Genomic DNA, 19,772 nt, shown 5'->3' with positions numbered 1-19,772 from the left:
CTCAAAAAAACAAGTTTTGAGATATCTTCAGTTGAAAGTTTCAAATAAATCACTTAGAAAGGGACAGAGTTCTGGTTCATAACCACGACAATTAGAAATGAGTCAGTATTCAGGACGAGCATATCACAATCTTCCAGTTCATTATTAATGCATTTCGAAATGTACTAATAATGAATTAGTAAAGTCCATAGTTATAATTACTTCTAAAGCAGTTTATTTAGTTTTTTTGTTCTTTTTGGTTGTAAATATGACTTATCCAAATACTGAATCGGAAAGAGCTCTGAAAGGGGCTTTCAGTAGTATAAATAACTAAAAAATGGCACACACACACACAATAAACCCTCGTTAAGACGAACCTCAAGAGACACAAAAATCGCCTGTTTGTATTAACTACATTTGTCTTATTCGAATTCCAATCAGTTTTTGTTGCAATGAATCCATCATCACGCTTTCAGTTCAAAACACTTTCTCATGGTTTGTAGTTAGTAATAATGAATTCCGAATTACGTACCTGTGAACCTTTCTGAATACTGTATTAGACTACTTTTCGTTCGTTCATTTAACTATTGCTTCCATTCAACCACATAAAATCTTACTGATACTGGATAATCTCGACATTTAATTATAGTAAATTAACAGTAATACAACTTAAAAGTATGATACGCTAGAAAAAAAGTACTTCAAACATTGTTCATATAAGCGGTAGTACATTTGCTACTACCAGTGCATATCTTGCTGTTGCATGGCTGTAAAGAGACACATCAGTGTTATCATCTGTTTTGTTTCAGTTCTGGCATGGGCGTTGAATTTTCCGATGCGACTCACAGAAGATAAGACTGGCGTTCTTCATGCACACACCAGACTGTGGTAGTGAAATGGCACTACAGGGAATGTGATGCAGCTTTGAACCTCAGGCCCTGTCTGCAAACGTGCATGAATTGGTAAGTATGGAGACCAAGGTGGCTACTTTCATCCAAAACTTTACAAATAGTTCCTTTGGTGCCTTGCTTCCTACTGACATTTATTCATAATTATTACTGTCACAACACAACCATTCAGTTTATTAGAATTCTGTTTTCATTGCATTAAAATTATTAAATTACCGGTTAAACTTCAAAGGAAATCTTTTCCTATACAGTAGAATCCCAATTTTCCGTCACCCTATTAACCGATTGGTGGATTATCCGTCTGTCTTTCTCTCGTGCTTTTTTTTTATGTTGCAGAAAAAATATGAATTACTGTACATTTTTTAGTACGAATTTTTTTTACAGAGTGCCTGTTACAAACTTTTACTCTTATACAGTATGGTCTACTTTTCGAGAGGTCTAAATTCTATGCAAAATGCCTTCCACAGGTATCAAAGAAAAGGAGTTGTGCTACGAAAAATAGTGCAAGTAATTGAGTGATTTGAGAAAAGAGAAACTGTTGTTTATCTCGCATCAGAATACGAAATAAGAATTACAACTGTACTTACTTACAAATGGCTTTTAAGGAACCCGAAGGTTCATTGCCGCCCTCACATAAGCCCCCCATTAGTCCCTATCCTGTGCAATATTAATCCAGTCTCTATCATCATACCCCACCTCCCTCAAATACATTTTAATATTATCCTCTCATCTACGTCTCGGCCTTCCTGAAGGTATTTTTCCCTCTGGTCTCCCAACTAACACTCTATATGCATTTCTGGATTTGCCCATACGTGCTACATGCCCTGCCCATCTCAAACGTCTGGATTTAATGTTCCTAATTATGTCAGGTGAAGAATACAATGCGTGCAGTTCTGCGTTGTGTAACTTTCTCCATTCTCCTGTAACTTCATCCCGCTTAGCCCCAAATATTTTCCTAAGCACCTTATTCTCAAACACCCTTAATCTCTGTTCCTCTCTCAAAGTGAGAGTCCAAGTTTCACAACCATACAGAACAACCAGTAATATAACTGTTTTATAAATTCTAACTTTCAGATTTTTTGACAGCAGACTGGATGATAAGAGCTTCTCAACCGAATAATAACAGGCATTTCCCATATTTATTCTGCGTTTAATTTCCTCCCGAGTGTCATTTATATTTGTTACTGTTGCTCCAAGATATTTGAATTTTTCCACCTCTTCGAAGCATAAATCTCCAATTTTTATATTTCCATTTCGTGCAATATTCTGGTCACGAGACATAATTTGTGCACGATTTAATTAAAAATAAATATAAATTGTAATAAGTATGTGAATCTACAACATGAGACTTGTACTATTCCTATCTTTCCACAGACAGTCGTCAAAGTGTTTCCTTGGCTCTTAAAAACACGTCGTTGAAAACCAGACTTAAAATAGTCAACTTCTAATCCACTACCTGGCATGTTAAAAACACAAGACCACGGAGGAAATTAGGAAACTGTATTACATACTTATTTTATGAAAATCTTTCATGGTACGGATTATCCAATTTTTTCGATTAACTGTTCAATCCACGCCCTTCATTACCACGGATAATAGAGGTTCTGCTGTATGTTCAATATCTATTGTTGGGCAGTACAGTAGAAACTCGATTATCCGGATGCGAAGAGCCCATCTCTTTTCTTTTTTTAAATATTTGTCAATGTGTTATGTAAGTAGGAGAGAGAGGGAGTGGTAGCTTGCTTACTTCTGTGGCAAGTGCCAGCCGTTCTTTTGCTTTCTCGGTTCTGTTATTGTCTGTTAGTGACGGTCACTTTGTTTAGTGTTGTGTGTGCGCGATGTCGAACTCAAAGCGGAAAAGAGTTGTGTTAACTATCAAAGACAAATTGAAGCTTTTGGATTGTTTAAAGAAAGACGAATCAGACAGTTCACTATCAGAAATTTACAGTGTGGGAACATTCACGATTTCTGACATTAAGAAACAATTGAGGACCGTTTTTGCAAAACTTGCTAACTGAACAAAAATAAATTTTACAGGAGAGACAAAGCAATGTAGTAAGCAGATTTTCTGTAACTATCACTTACAGCAGAAAGCAAGTTTTGAAAATAGCGATCGCACTTTGACACACTACACAATGAAGAGAAATAACCCAGTTTTACTAAGACGCCTTGAACATCATGTAGAGGCATGCCTTATGTTAACAAATCCATCAAAATCTCAATTTTGAAAATTTTGCATTAGCAAGTTTTGCAAAAACGGCCCTCAATTCGAGTCCGTCTTGACATTTGCGAGAAAACTTGACAGTGATGAAGGAAGTTCGCTGTACAAAATTATGAAAAGACCAGCCAATGAGATCTTAGACGATTCTGTTTACACATGGTTTGAGGCTTAATACTGTAATTGTTCATAAATGTTTTGCTGTAAAGTATGTTTATTTTATTACTGTTCATGTACTTTACTTATTCTTCTAATAACCTCTTTTAAAGGAGTCAGAACTAATCCTTCCTTTATCCATTACTACATACACTATTCTCTTTAACATGTTTCAAGCTGTCCAGGAGCTGAACGAATTCTTTGTCTTTCATGCACTTAAGGAGTAGAAAGTTTGAGATTTTGTTGTGAACATATTCTAGGAAGTTTATAGGAGAAAGGTTAACATTGTCAACATGAATGCTCCAGATAGCTTGCTATCCAGTATAAAACTTAGATATTTGGCTGACATAGAAGTTTTTGATGAAGAATGGGTGGAACGGAGAAAAATTCACTAAATGATTATTTTTCGCATATTATGTATTATTTCGAGGTACCGAAGTACATATGATATTTCCGTGCAGAATTTCTGCGTCATCATTTGATGAAGGATGAGGGTGCTTATTCCATCGAATCCCGGCCACTTAGTCACTCATAACAAGTGCACCTCTGCACGTGTGTGGACATTGTGCCACTGTCATACATCTATGACGCAGTGCATGAGGGTAGGCCACTACAGGGAACCCAAGAAGTGGAACTTAAACTGAGAGGAATCAATCCGACATCGGGATGGGAATCCGGTGTGGCTTAGTGGATAGAGTGCCAGCACATAGAGTGAAAACCCGGGTTCAAATTCTGGTGCCGGAGAGAAATTTTTTTCTTCTTTCATATGATGGCGCAGAATTTCTGCACGGAAATATAATATGTACTTGAGTAGATCGTAATAATATAGAAATTTTTACCTGAATTCTCGAGTTGCTTAAGTTTTCAAAGCCACATAATAATTTCCTTTTGGTGGAAGGAAAAAAACTCGAAATGCCTCCTTGTGCACCAGTTATTAATATCCTTTATAGTCAGTCATTCATGATCTGCATGTGAGGAAATTTTCCTATTTGGAGTAAAGCCATATCATCTGTATGACCTTGTAGCATCTCATTCATGTGCACAAGTAGAGAATCGAATACAAGGCTTCAGTAAAAAAAAAATAATACTCTACTCCTCTCTGTGGCCATCCCCTAGTCGCGATAGTCTCCCATGTTCCTCCAAGCACATTGTTTTGAATGAAACTAAAATCTGATTTGTGAGAAAAGAGGAAAAGTAGTGCATTTGGACTTCAAACGGTGATTTTACTACTAAAGTTAAGGCATATAAATTCCAGTTTGACGTCAAACGAAGAGTTTATCACTTCCCTGAAAAATTCTGCACTGAAACAAGACTTTAATCCCATATTTCATAATTTGGAGAAGTGCAGTTCAATTCTAGGCGACTCAATTTACCATTAACATAGCTGGGAGTTGATCATTTAACATGAAGTGCCTCCCATCTCCAGGGTTGCCAGACGTTCTGGATTTTAATGGTGTGTCCCGTGTTGTGTATTGAGTTACATTTGTCCCGGAATGTCAAAATAATTGGACAAATACAATTTTTTGCCCAATTGTATAAAATTATTTTTAAAATTTCTCATTCATTTTTTCAAGACCCTGTCCAACCTTTGTTGGACATCTTTGTCAATACTGCCTGGCGCCACCTCTCGGATTGTATTGGAGTAAAAATGTTAATATTAATACTGTAGTATCTTTATTGTTTATAGATCAAGCTGTATCAGACATTATTTTTCCACACCTTACCAATAATTGAAAGGAAATTTCATGATGTAGCAAATACGTAACAAAATAAAAGGTTTAGGCCCAATATAATTAGTAGAAACACACAACACAAATAAAATCAGTTCTATTGCAAATTGAATTAATTTAAATGTGTAGTCACGTTCCACCTTTTTTTATTTCTTACGTTGGTAAGCATTTTCATTTGGGTGAAGTGTTACATTTAATTTTAAGAATATTGTCATTGTACAGTGAAATCTCTCATTCACGGACATCAAAGGGACAGAACAACCTATCCGCATCTGGGAAGTGTCCTTTATTGGGAGGGAGGATCCCCAATCTATCAGTAAATTTATAATATGCATTATGTATCCCTTCACGCTTTAAATGAAATGTATTACTGTAGTTTAATTCTAAATACAGTCTACTGTACTACAGTAAATTCTTTGTAACTCTGAACTACAGTAGATAAGACCGAAAACTGAAATAAGTACTGTGCCATGCAATTTTATTCTAGGTCTACAGTTATGCAGTACTGTAATTTACAGTTTTCAACTTAACCTTTACGTTCAGGTCCATGTCTCTCGAAACAGAACAACTGATTGAAGTGAAGAGAATAATCCTACTAACCCTATCATGTGTCGAATACAATTTCACAATCGCGGAAACCTTGGACCCATCAGACAGGTTAAAGTTTATGATTTCATTTATCCACCTGCTTCCAGCTAACAAGGGGTATCCTGGCTAGGCTAGTGGTAGCCTACGAGACCCTTATTGTCTTCTTTCATGTTAAGGAATTTCTATACAGTTCTCAAAACTAAATTTTCCATTTTTGTAACATATTATGTCTTGAAAACCAAGTTCTGTCCGCAGTCAGGAGGTAAAGCAAGCTTTAGGACTGTGAAACAGCTGTCCGAGTCCGTGTCTGAGAATGTCCGTAAACGAGAGTTAAATTTATCATTATTTCTATATTATTTCAGTTGGGACATTAAAAATCTGTCCATATTTGAGGAATGTCTGTATCTTGGGGGTGTCCGTAAGGAGAGGTTTCACTGTATTTGTTTGATTTCAAATGGTGACACATTAATTTCTTTACAAAAAATAATATTTGATGTATATTATTTTCTCGAATAATTTGACTCAAAGTCCAAAGTTTGATCTCAAGCAAATGCTGAGTTAGTTCCAATAATTACTAGTTACAACATGTGGATTATTCTTGCTCAGGATAGGGACTGATGGCGGGCTTATGTGAGGGCGGCAATGAACCTTCGGGTTCCTTAAAAGCCATTTGTAAGTTAGTGTAGTCATGTTAATGTAGGAATGCAATGTTATCACCTGTCCTAGATTCCTGATGAGAGGATCTGGCAACCCTGTCCACCTCCCACCTACTTACAGATTGTATCATGGGCGACTAGGAAGTGTTTCAAATGCACATTTTGAGTCCTTGAATGGTACTGATGTAATTTTTTCCCTTGCCATAGAGTCAACGATTCTAGCCATAAGAATGTATGTCTCATTATTGAAAGTTAATTGAACAATTTTCTTTGGCTTGTTTCACCTATCATTTTGATACCAATTGTGATATAGGAAATAAAGTTATTCCCAAATAATCTGACGCGATGACCTATTTGTATAGCAGACTTTTCTTCTGGTTATTTTTTTTTACTGATGCTCCCAAAAAAAATCCACCACATGGGTGGTCACCTTTTTTTTTTTTCTTAGGTTGGTAGGCATTTTCATTTGGGTGAAGTGTTAAATTTAGCAGATTATCAGGAAACATTTGGCATTCATACAGTCTTCTCTGTAGATTAAAAACTCAAATAAGTTTCATATCCATGGTTCAAGAATTAAAACAGAAAATCAACTTTCTGAATTTAAAAGAAAATTTACAAATTAAACCAAACCTTTAACCCTATAAAATGTAGAGTATAATCTGAATTTAACAGAAATACTGAAATCAGAAATAAACACTGAAATATTGAAACAATTGTCTTTAGAGACAATTAATATTAGGTACCCTCCACAAAACTAGCTTCATTTATGCATCGACGGATTCTTGATCTCCAGAGAACAAGGTGCCGGTGCAGGTGTTACGTGCTGTCTCTTCTCACTTTATAGATCTCTTGGATATGGGACAACAAGTTTTAATGGAGAAATCATTGCAATAAGTGAAAGTCTCAGGAATCTTCTATGCCACATCAATAAATTTAAGAATGCAGTTATATTGTCAGACTCCAAAGCAGCTATTCTATCAATAGTCTCTAAACACACACCTTCATCTCAAACAGCAGAAATAACTAAAATGCTCTCTCAATTAATATCACTCAATAAAAGAATTGTATTCCAATGGATACCATCCCATTGTGGAATCCTGGGAAACGAGAATGCGGATGCTTTAGCAAAGAAGGGCAGCACTGCTACTTACAGACCTGTTACTAAATCTACGTATTACTCTGTGAAGAGATTTATTAAATCTATATACTTAGACTTCAACAAACAAAATTTTATAACACAAATCTCAAGGGAAAAAATGGAACTCTCTGCATCAAAATCCACAGTTCATTCCCGATTTACCACGAAAATCGTCTGTAGCTGCATTTAGATTGGCAACAGGCCATGATTGTTTGGCCAAACACCTGCATAGAATTGGAATATATCAGTCCCCTAATTGCCCATTGTGCAACTCAAATCAAGAAATGGATTCGGAACACCTCAAAATCTGTGCTTCAGTGGCTGGCTAGTCATGATAATATCTTTGAAAAATATTAGAGTGCAAGAGGTGAAATGATTTTGTCAAATGCCTGGCATTAGAAAACAACAACAATACATTTAATTTGAAGAACATTGTCATTGTATATGTTTGATTTCAAATAGTGACATATTAATTTCTTTACAAAAAATATTTGATGTATATTATTTTCTCGAATAATTTGACTCAACGTCCAGGGTTTGATCTCAAACAAATGCTGAGTTAGTTGCAATAATTACTAGTCAGAACATGCTTCTTTCTCAATCGTGCAATGCTTCATAACATAATTCCATATGTAATGTGCTGAACTTCTGCGACAGGCTGGCTATCTGTTGCAGTTGGCTGAGTGTGCTCCCGTCTGTCGAGATGAAAGAGCATTAGACGCAGTGGCGTGCGGTGATATTTCTCGATGGGGAACAGGGCAGAAACAACCCTAATAATAATAATAATAATGTGCATTATGATTTAGCAACATTACCAATTCCTTCTTTTTTTACTTCAGTTACAACTCAATCAGAAAAAGAATATATTAATAATATTATATTGATATTATTATTAAGCCTAAATATATAATACCGTTAACTAAAAATAATTAAACCTACAATTTACCGCTTGACGAGCACCCAGTTGACCATTTCACAGAATTATAGTAACTACTTTGAAAATTAATGTCTTGTATAAGATTCTGTTTTAGTTTTAAGTTCTGTAAGGAGAGGAGTAGGTTTGCCATTCAAAATAACCGCGCTTTTCTCAGCAAAATTGATCGAACTAAATGCTCTCGACTTCAGCTGATCGATAACACAACACTCCCTGTCTTGGTTTGCATCAGGGCACTCGCGCTCGGCCTCGTTGAAGTTGGAACAGGCAGGAATCACCTGTTCCATTGCCACTACTTCATCAGATTGAGGGTGGATGTCGTTATTGAGGCCCCACGTTGGGCGCCATTTGAGGGTGTTATTGGGGCCCCACGTTGGGCGCCATTTGAGGGTGGATATCGTTATTGAGGCCCCACGTTGGGCGCCATTTGTGGGTGGATGCGTCTCGGTTGTGGTCCTCAATCGGAGATGATGTACGGCTGATGTCCCTCACTCATATCAGCCTGCTGGTCCATGGCTGTCAGCACTCGTCCGTCGAGTAGCGCGAATAGGGTAGGCAAATTTATTGTTGTTTTAAGTAGTGGGCGCCAGCCCACCCTATTTCGACGCTCTGTGTAGCGTGAGATCCACTCAGGGTAGCCGAGGTACTGTTGTGGTGCAGGATGATGTCGGGAATAATACCAAGCCGGCTACTTATATAAAAGGCAGTGTTGATTCCAAAACTATAAGTTTATTGTCGTATTCACTTGGTAAACCCTTGAGTATGTATTTCCGGCTGAACTTGTAATTCAATCGTTGGTCGCACTTCTGTATCGACTCTATGGCAGCGCTGAATATGCTCTGTCCAATGCTATAACTTCAATTCTTTGTTCAATACACTAAGATCGAAACTCCTAAACGTTGACGAGTAGTCTCGTCGATGACAAAGTTCTATCTATCGAGTCTTCACCGGAAGAAAGACTATTAAGTTGGGCCGCCGACACCAAAAAGCTCAGTGTGTGGGGCTGTCGACACGAGAAAAGATCTGCTCCGTATGTAGGGCCGTCGACACGAAAAGAAGTAGTGCTCTCCGCGCCCCGTCACCCTTATTTATAAAAACCTATCGTACGCTAAAACTAACTATCCTATTGGCTAACAACTACGTCACTTAACTGACCTAAAATCTATTCTCTATTGGTCCAAAGTGACCTCATAAGCTGAACCGAGATCTCTTCTCATTGGTCGCGAAATACGTCATCTCTAAATTTAGACTTCAGACTTCCCACAACATCAAATTAGTTAGTAGATCTTTCGAGAATCCCCGGTCTTTTGGAAAACCCCGAGCTTTGCAATAGCTTTCCCACGGGTCCAGTCCAACTCTCGGATTTTACGCTTTAATGAATCTCTATATACAAAACCCCGCACAAGGTGGCCGTAAATCTGTCCGATGCTGACAAGTGACTCAAGGAGGCGAAACACCTGCGTGGGAAACTAATTCTAACCAAGTCGCCAGAACATCCCCGCGAATACAAGTAACTAAAATATGGAGATATCACTTCGCTATTAAATCGGTCTCTCCCTCTCCTAATTACTGCTTCAAGATATAACTCAGGCCGGCGAATGCGTAAATCGTACAGCTTTTTAAGATCTGTTGTATAATTTCACACACAATATTATGTCACACGAAAAACTCTTCGAACTTAATTGTTTTCCGAATTATCACTATATAAATAAACTAGCTTGACAAAACAGTGTATTTTACACTTCTCAATACTCTGCAAAGAAAGCTGGAAGAGGTAACTTCTACAGCTTCCAGCGATACTCGGGTAAAGGTACGGTCACACGTCGCTACTTTTATACTGCAGCTGCAAAAGTTGCGTGTCGTGTTCACACTTAAGCCAAAAGTAGTGCGCTGCACGCTACTTTTCGTGCTGCGCAACCCGAGTGCTGCAAAAGTTGCAACTGGAGGTTGCGAGTCTGTTCACACACAAGGCGCTACTTTTGCAGCCGCAGTCATGCTGCAGGTTTCCATCTCCGTATTGACTTCTCAATATACATTTTGTGGTTATGTTCGCATTAAGAAACTCATGTGAAAGCTTCCTTATCTATTATTTGCTTTTCTGTCGTATCTAGTATTCAGAAATTGACATTATTTTTACTATAAAGCTTTTAAAAACACCTATATACTTAAATGATAACCAACAGTATATTCACGTAATCAATGTTGGCAACCCTCCTGTTTGGAACTACGCTATGGAAAATTTAAAAAATGAATTATGTCGTCAGCAATTATGCTCAGACTGTGTTGTGCATTTAATAACTGTTACAAATAATTTATTTTCATCACATTTAACATTAAAATATATCCAAACAATAAAAGTATCATTGACACATTTGGGTGGTAACACTGGTCGCAACCGCAGCAAAAGTTTCAACAAAACCAATATCAAAAATGCTGCGGCTGCAACCCTGAGAACCCTGTTCACACGTCGCTACTTTTAAGTTGCGCGCAGCATGGAAAAGTAGCGGGCAGCAGGTTCGGCAGCCGCTACTTTTCGGGTTGCACCATTGTTCACACGTCGCAGTACAAGAGTTGCGCAGTTTTTTGTACTGCAGCACTGCAAAAGTAGCTACGTGTGATCGTACTTTTAGTTCGTGTCCGCTTGAGCCTGCTTCGGAGAAAACATTGCTTGAGACTCCCACTCACATCATCACGCACTGCACACGGGAAGGACTCGAGTCGTTTCCACTTCACTGCAATAAACCTGCTAACGATAGCTGTTTTCGCTTTTCGAAAACTGCAAGTAGGCCTATCCTTTAAAATGAAGTATATTTCACAATCTCAGTTAAGGGGGCAGGGAGGAAGGGAACAGCCTGTTCCCTCTGTTCCATGGAGGAACCGCCACTGATTAGACGTAGCTGTTAAAAGCAGAAACACCTGACAAAAAAAGAGTTGACTCGTAGAAATTGAATATGGTAAAAACTGGACAGTTGTGTAGGAGAAATGCTGTACACAAGCAGATTGCTTTCACAGTACCAGTATTGCTGAAAATGTGTACCGTACTTTGTGAATATCTGACTTCCTGCAGAATCACAATTGCCACCAGCGTGGCTCAGTCGGTCAAGCCGCTTGCCTCCTGGTCTGAAGTTGCGCTCAGGCACGGGTTCGATCCCCGCTTGGGCTGATTACCTGGTTGGGTTTTTTCCGAGGTTTTCCCCAACCGTAAGGTGAATGTCAGGTAATCTATGGCGAATCTTTGGCCTCATCTCGCTATCACCAATGTCGATGCTAAAATAACCTAGTAGTTGATACAGCGTCGTTAAATAACCAACTAAATAAAAAGAATTACAATACTTTATACTTCAAATGAAGGAACAGAAACGGAAATTATAAAATACATAATGTGTTTTTCACCTAACATTGAGCTGATATTCTTTCTAATTCTTTTGCAGATCTTTTCTTCATGGGCAGAGGAAGAGTGCAGTTCTTCTGAGATCAACGAGCAGAACTGGTGTGAAGAAGTGAAGGACTTGGACGTGGATGTCGTGAGATAGAGGTTGGAATGCATTAGAAACTAATGAATTGGAATGCAAATTATATCAGAATAGTTTAAATCAGATTATGTGATTAAAATATATTGCATACAGTAAAAACTTTAGACTACAAGCATAATTCGTATTGAAAAGTGCTCTTAATCCAAAACACTCGCACATCAAAGCAACTTTATCCATAAAAACAATGAAAACTCAGATTAATTTGTTTCACAACCTTTTATTCATATAAAGTACAGTATAATTTAGGTAAAATTCAATACAATAGTGCAACTCAAATTACTTCACTGTATTTTGTTTTTGAGTGTCTTTCACCTGTTTTACTGCTTAGTAAACTTCTTGAATATTTAAAGAAAGTATTTTCACTGTCACTAACAGAATCACTTCTGACTGCTTGACTGACTGGAATCTTTTGCTTTGACTGACTACCTATCCAACGTCACCTGCTTTTGCCTCGTTTTGATGACATTACAGAAATGTGACATTGCGTTGTCTTTAAACAGATTTATCACATGCACTGCTACAACCTTATCGGGATGGTGAATTTGAACAAAATTTTGTACTGCTCCCACTTTTTACACTCCTCTTTAATCTCATTTGAAGTGAGGAATTCATCTGCTCTTTTCTCTTCTTCCTCCTCAGACGAGATCAGCTCTATTGCCTCTTGCTGTTATTCATAAGCGGTGCACGTTACATACAAATCGTACTGTTGATATTGGGAGACATCGTTTATTAAACAAAAATATTTCCTCATTGTTTGTTCATTTTGCAAAACACTCGCAAACCAAGTTACTCATAATCCAAGCTTTACTGTACTGTATATACAGATTAGATAAATTTCTGTAAAACCTTAAATCACGTAATCATGGCCAGTTTCAACAATATCTGTTGGTGGTTTGACAGCCCATTACAAATATTGCTCTTCTCTATTTTCTGAATATTTTCTTAACAGATTGTTAAGTCAAGTTGAGTATGGTGGGTTGTAAGATTCTAGGAGGCTTCGACAATACCGTGCTAGTACTCTGAACACCGCCTATGCCTCGCTTTGCATTAGTGTTTTGTTTATTTTGCATTACCTCGCAGGGAATTGTCGTAAAAGCTTTCAAGACCCAAAGTACCACATGGCGATGCCCTCATTAATAGAGTTGCATAGGTGTTGAAAATTGTTCTTTTTAGTGATATTAATATTTTCCAGTGGAATTTCATAATGCGTGCAATTGCATCTAAAATGTCACAGGCATGGGATGCTATAAAACTATTGCAGTAGTTCTGTATCCTGCTTTAAAGGAAATATGTCCAGGCAGCATGTATGTACATTATTCAGCTTGCATTTGCTCTAAATGCCTGTAAATTAAATAACCTTTGAGCATAGAATCTTGGCTAGCAGGTACTGCATTGGTTTGAAACTGGGTTTCCTCTTCCTATATTATTTTCCAAATTTCACTTTTAATTTTCACTTTGCAGTGAATAAAACATAAGTGTGATGGGATCTAATAACGTCCAATTTGGCAGTCCTTATCCATTATTTAATAAAAATAACCTAAACAGTTTACTGACTAACAACGAATAGATTGAACAATTTACGAGGGGGATCCAGGAAATAACGACCGTTTTGTTGTAATAATTAAAAAAATATATATTTATTTGAAAAAACAAAGTCTGTTACATAACTGAAGTTCCTTTACTTCTCTACATAATCACCACCTACATTTAAACATTTGTCGTATGTGTTCACTAGCTTTAGAATTCCCGTGTTATACTCCTCTGCCGCCAGTTCATTAAGCCAGGTGTTCACTGTCTTCTTAAACTCTTCATCACTTCCAAAACGCGTACCACCCAGAAAGTCTTTCAGCTTAGTGAAAAGGTGAAAATCGCCAGGAGCAAGGTCTGAACTATAGGGCGGATGATCAAAGATTTCCCAACCGAATTGATCCAGCAATTCTCGAGCTGAAGCAGCAGTGTGCGGGCGGGCACAGATTTTGTGGTAGCCAAGATGTTGCGACACAATTTCACCAAGCAAAGAACGAGAAATGTCAGGAAAGGCAATATGCAATTCGTCGAGTGATGTGCGCCTGTCTTGCAAGATTCTGTCGTTCACTTTAGTCTTCAGGTCTTCTGTGATGAGTGATGGGCGTCCGGGTCGAGTTTCATCATGGACATTTGTTCGCCCATTGTTGAACATTTCGCACCATTTTCTCACATTTCTTTCATTCATTACAGTATCACCATACACTTCTTTCAATTGCCTGTAAATTTCTGCAGGTTTCAAATGTCGGGCATTCAAAAATCGAATCACACTCCTCACCTCACAGTCGGCGGGATTATCAATCACGTCGTTCATTTTGAAGTAACACAAAATGCACAATGGCGAATTGTTACAACCATTACTCACAACATTATGAGAACACATGTTAAGAAAGTCAGTTGACCTTCAAACAAGGAAGGGGAGTCAGCTGCGGGGTGAGTATGTGCGTACGGTCGTTATTTCCTGGATCTCCCTCGTAATTCTTTTAAATATCTAGACACAATAGTGAAAGGTATAACAACTCAGGATCAGGAATTACGTGTGTGTTATTCTCATTTTATCAACCAGCAGGACATCATACAACAAATTTTGATGCGGAAATAACGGCTATTCATATCTCACTCCAACACCTACTGTACAGAATAGATCAATTTCAAAATGCTGTCATTCTCTCTGATTCTAAAGCAGCATTATATGCAGTAAATTCATATAAAATGATGTCAATCCAAATTAAAGAATGTCACAAAATGATCCAACAACTTCAAAAACTACAGAAAATAATTCAATTGCAGTGGATACCTGCACATTGCGGAATTGCTGGAAATGAAACTGCTGACTTTCTTGCCAAGAAAGGATCCAATTTAATACAGAATACAAATACAAGCGTACCTTTTACATCCATCAAAAGACTAATTAAAAATAAATATAAAGTCAAGCAAAACCCAAGCACTATGTACCAAAGCCAAAGATAAAAAATGGAGCATTTTAATAAAAAAAAAAACAAACAAAAAAAAAAAACAAATTATTCCAGAAATCCCACGTAAATCTGCAGTAGCAAAATTCAGACTGCTTACAGAACACGATTATTTGGCCAAACACTTGAATAAAATAGGAATTTACACGAATCCAAATTGCTCTCTATGCAACAAAGAAGAAGAAATGACTGAAGATCATCTCATAACCTGTGAAGTTCTACCTGATGGATCCACCACAGAGAAATATTGGAGAGCAAGAACGCTAATGGCTTCATTGCTAAACCCCGGCATTAGATAACAACAACAACATAGTGAAAGGTATTAACTCCATTGAGGAAGAAATCAAAGCAATGATATCCGGAAATAAAGCCTATTACACAAATTTAGATCTGTTCAAAAGTAAATTATTATTTACAAAAGCAAAATTGAGGCTATACAGTATGATAATAAGACCCATAATAACTTATGCGTGTGAAACATGAGTATTTAAAAAGTAGATAACCAGAAATTATTAGTATTTGAAAGAAAACTATTGAGAAAAATGTATGAACCAATCAAAGAGAAGAATGGAAGTTGGAGAGTTGGGAGAAATAATAATAAAAATGGAAATACTATTAATTTTATTAAATCACAAAGATTAAGATCGTTCGGCCATATAATCGGCATATCAGATGAAAGAATAGTCAAGGAAGTATTTAAATGGACACCAATAGGAACAAGAGCATAGGAAAGACCAAAGATCATATGAGAGGATGATGTAATAAATGACCTGAAAGAAATGAAGATTAAAAATTGGAGGATGTATACACAAGATAGGAAAGAATGGTGAAAAAATTGTAGAAAAAACCAAAATGTTCAGCAAATAAAGTTGTAGAGCCTAAAAGAAGAAGAAGAATCCATTGTTTGGAACAGACAGCATTGCAAGATTCCCTTCCAGTTATTTATTCAATTTTTTTAAAGAAATGTTTGCGATGTTGAAATAGACTGAATGCAGACTTATCAGTTCTCAGAGCATTTTAACCGAGTAAAAGGATAATCCCTTGCAACTGTCCCCTGCTATTCAAAAAGTGTAAACTTTGTTTGAAATTTTCGTGATCAACAGCAAATTTTTATCAGTGTCGTGTCAAAAGCTTAAAATGAAGTGCTGCTGTTCCCCCCCCCCCCCCCCATAAAAGTGTTACGCGATTGGTTTAAATATATTATAATACATCGCCTTAAAAATAGTGCCATGTTGTAAGCTCTCCCCCCTTTTCATTAAAACATTGTAAAATTCAAATTAACGCTCTAAAAGTTACAATATATACTTTCAAAAAAACCTGATCTTAGTTCTTCATATCCTAAATATCCAGCATATAACAGGTTTCTGTTCATGGGACATTCTAACCTCGTTTCGATTTCTTTCTGTATCGATGCTAAGACAGTTTTTAACAGTCTGAATGTATCAATACATAATTTATTCTGGGTTCAATTCTTGTAGGTATATTGTTCAGGAAAATAATTTCTGTTGCTGCCATCTTAAACATTTAACTAGTATGTACACTTAACAGCATAAAAGTGGAGTGTTACATTAACAAAAGATTTAATAGTTATTCATTTTAACAGATTGATGAAACTGGCCATGAATTTTGTGAGTTTTGACATTATAGATGTAGACATGCAGGAAGACTTTAGGTTATGCGTGTGTATTTTCACCCAGCTGTCACTCTTTTTGCAACTCTACCCCAAAGTACACATCAGTGCAAAATGTTTCTCAGTTTATTTCTGGTATAGGTCTCAGTTTATGTGCATGATCTTTTATCCTTTATGAAAATATGGAAGGTACCATGTGACTTGCCAGATGGAAAAAATATAATATTATGAAATGACAAATGGAGCATCATGACAAAGACAACAAAGATAATGATAAGGGTCATGACAAGGACCAAGACAGACAAGAACCACAACATAGACAACAAGGACCAATAAGAACCATGACAGGCACAATAAGCACTGCGACAAGCACCATAATAGGAACCATGACAAGCACCATAAGCACTGCGACAAGCACCATAATAAGAACCATGACAGGCACCATAAGCACTGCGACAAACTCCACAGTAAGAACCATGACAAGCACCATAAACACTGCGACAAGCACCATAATAAGAACCATGACAGGCACCATAAGCACTGCGACAAGCACCATAATAAGAACCATGACAAGCACCATAAGCACTGCGACAAGCACCATAATAAGAACCATCACAGGCACCATAAGCACTGCGACAAGCACCATAATAAGAACCATCACAGGCACCATAAGCACTGCGACAAACTCCACAGTAGGAACCATGACAAACACCATAAGCACTGCGACAAGCACCATAATAAGAACCATGACAAGCACCATAAGCACTGCGACAAGCACCATAATAAGAACCATGACAGGCACCATAAGCACTGCGACAAGCACCACAATAAGGACCATGACAGGCACCATAAGCACTGCGACAAGCACCACAATAAGAACCATGACAAGCACCATAAGCACTGCGACAAGCACCACAATAAGGACCATGACAGGCACCATAAGCACTGCGACAAGCACCACAATAAGAACCATGACAGGCACCATAAGCACTGCGACAAGCACCACAATAAGAACCATGACAGGCACCATAAGCACTGCGACAAGCACCACAATAAGAACCATGACAAGCACCATAAGCACTGCGACAAGCACCATAATAAGAACCATGACAGGCACCATAAGCACTGCGACAAGCACCATAATAAGAACCATGCCAGGCACCATAAGCACTGGGACAAGCACCACAATAAGAACCATGACAGGCACCATAAGCACTGCGACAAGCACCACAATAAGAACCATGACAGGCACCATAAGCACTGCGACAAGCACCATAATAAGAACCATGCCAGGCACCATAAGCACTGGGACAAGCACCACAATAAGAACCATGACAGGCACCATAAGCACTGCGACAAACTCCACAGTAAGAACCATGACAAGCACCATAAACACTGCGACAAGCACCATAATAAGAACCATGACAGGCACCATAAACACTGCGACAAGCACCATAATAAGAACCATGACAGGCACCATAAGCACTGCGACAAACTCCACAGTAAGAACCATGACAGGCACCATAAACACTGTGACAAACTCCACAGTAAGAACCATGACAGGCACCATAAGCACTGAGACAAACTCCACAGTAAGAACCATGAAAGGCACCATAAGCACTGAGACAAACTCCACAGTAAGAACCATGACAGGCACCATAAGCACTGCGACAAACTCCACAGTAGGAACCATGACAAGCACCATAATAAGAACCACGACAGGCACCATAAGCACTGCGACAAGCACCATAATAAGAACCATGACAGGCACCATAAACACTGCGACAAGCACCATAATAAGAACCATGACAGGCACCATAAACACTGCGACAAGCACCACAGTAAGAACCATGACAGGCACCATAAGCACTGCGACAAACTCCACAGTAGGAACCATGACAAACACCATAAGCACTGCGACAAGCACCATAATAAGAACCACGACAGGCACCATAAGCACTGCGACAAGCACCATAATAAGAACCATGACAGGCACCATAAACACTGCGACAAGCACCATAATAAGAACCATGACAGGCACCATAAACACTGCGACAAGCACCACAGTAAGAACCATGACAGGCACCATAAGCACTGCGACAAGCACCATAATAAGAACCATGACAACCACAATAAGCACTGCGACAAGCACCATAATAAGAACCATGACAGGCACCATAAGCACTGCGACAAGCACCATAATAAGAACCAGGCCAGGCACCATAAGCACTGGGACAAGCACCACAATAAGAACCATGACAGGCACCATAAGCACTGCGACAAGCACCACAATAAGAACCATGACAGGCACCATAAGCACTGCGACAAGCACCATAATAAGAACCATGCCAGGCACCATAAGCACTGGGACAAGCACCACAATAAGAACCATGACAGGCACCATAAGCACTGCGACAAACTCCACAGTAAGAACCATGACAAGCACCATAAACACTGCGACAAGCACCATAATAAGAACCATGACAGGCACCATAAACACTGCGACAAGCACCATAATAAGAACCATGACAGGCACCATAAGCACTGCGACAAACTCCACAGTAAGAACCATGACAGGCGCCATAAGCACTGTGACAAACTCCACAGTAAGAACCATGACAGGCACCATAAGCACTGCGACAAACTCCATAATAAGAACCATGACAGGCACCATAAACACTGCGACAAGCACCGCAGTAAGAACCATGACAGGCACCATAAGCACTGCGACAAACTCCACAGTAGGAACCATGACAAACACCATAAGCACTGCGACAAGCACCATAATAAGAACCATGACAAGCACCACAGTAAGAACCATGACAGGCACCATAAGCACTGTGACAAACTCCACAGTAAGCACCATAAACACTGGGACAAGCACCATAATAAGAACCATGACAAGTATGATAGTGATGTGATATGAGTTTGTTGTATTTGATCCCAGGGCAATATTTTGCCCAGTTGTCAAGTGGCTGGTATGACACTAGTAATTGTAATCTTCATTGCAAGGTCTTAAATAGCAGTACAGCAGAAGTCAGGGCTCTAATTTGCTTGTTTCTCCTCAGGATGCATTTCTAAATGACTCGGGTTGTACATATTTTTGTGTTGATTTGAGTGTAGAAAATTGTGGAATGATTGCAATACTGTTTGTGAGAATGTTGAGTGTTACAGCAAGATGAGATTATAGTTGATGTATATCTTTTGTATCATGAATTCTGCTATATGAGTAAATTTTTTGAAGGAGAATGTGTATTATGTTCTGTTTTTCTCCTGGAACTTCCACCTTTCCTAGAGGGACCCCTT

At 38.3% G+C, this 19,772-nt stretch overlaps 1 protein-coding gene across 3 annotated transcripts in view; it reads left to right on the top strand.

Moving 5' to 3' along the window:
• LOC138712585 (mucin-2-like) overlaps positions 1 to 19,772 on the top strand; it is a 34,593-nt gene extending 14,821 nt beyond the window's left edge. For all 3 annotated transcript variants that reach the window (XM_069844538.1, XM_069844553.1, XM_069844544.1), the window contains 2 exons: positions 789 to 941; positions 11,739 to 19,772. In XM_069844538.1, the coding sequence (XP_069700639.1) occupies positions 16,706 to 19,387 (2,682 nt within the window). In that variant the 5' untranslated portion in view covers positions 789 to 941; positions 11,739 to 16,705 and the 3' untranslated portion in view covers positions 19,388 to 19,772. The remainder of the gene's footprint in view (positions 1 to 788; positions 942 to 11,738) is intronic.

This window comes from Periplaneta americana, chromosome 2 (assembly GCF_040183065.1).
Source record: "Periplaneta americana isolate PAMFEO1 chromosome 2, P.americana_PAMFEO1_priV1, whole genome shotgun sequence".
NCBI lineage: Eukaryota > Metazoa > Arthropoda > Insecta > Blattodea > Blattidae > Periplaneta > Periplaneta americana.
The sequence above is the reverse complement of the archived record's forward strand: the minus strand, read 5'-3'. Positions and strand labels throughout refer to the sequence as shown.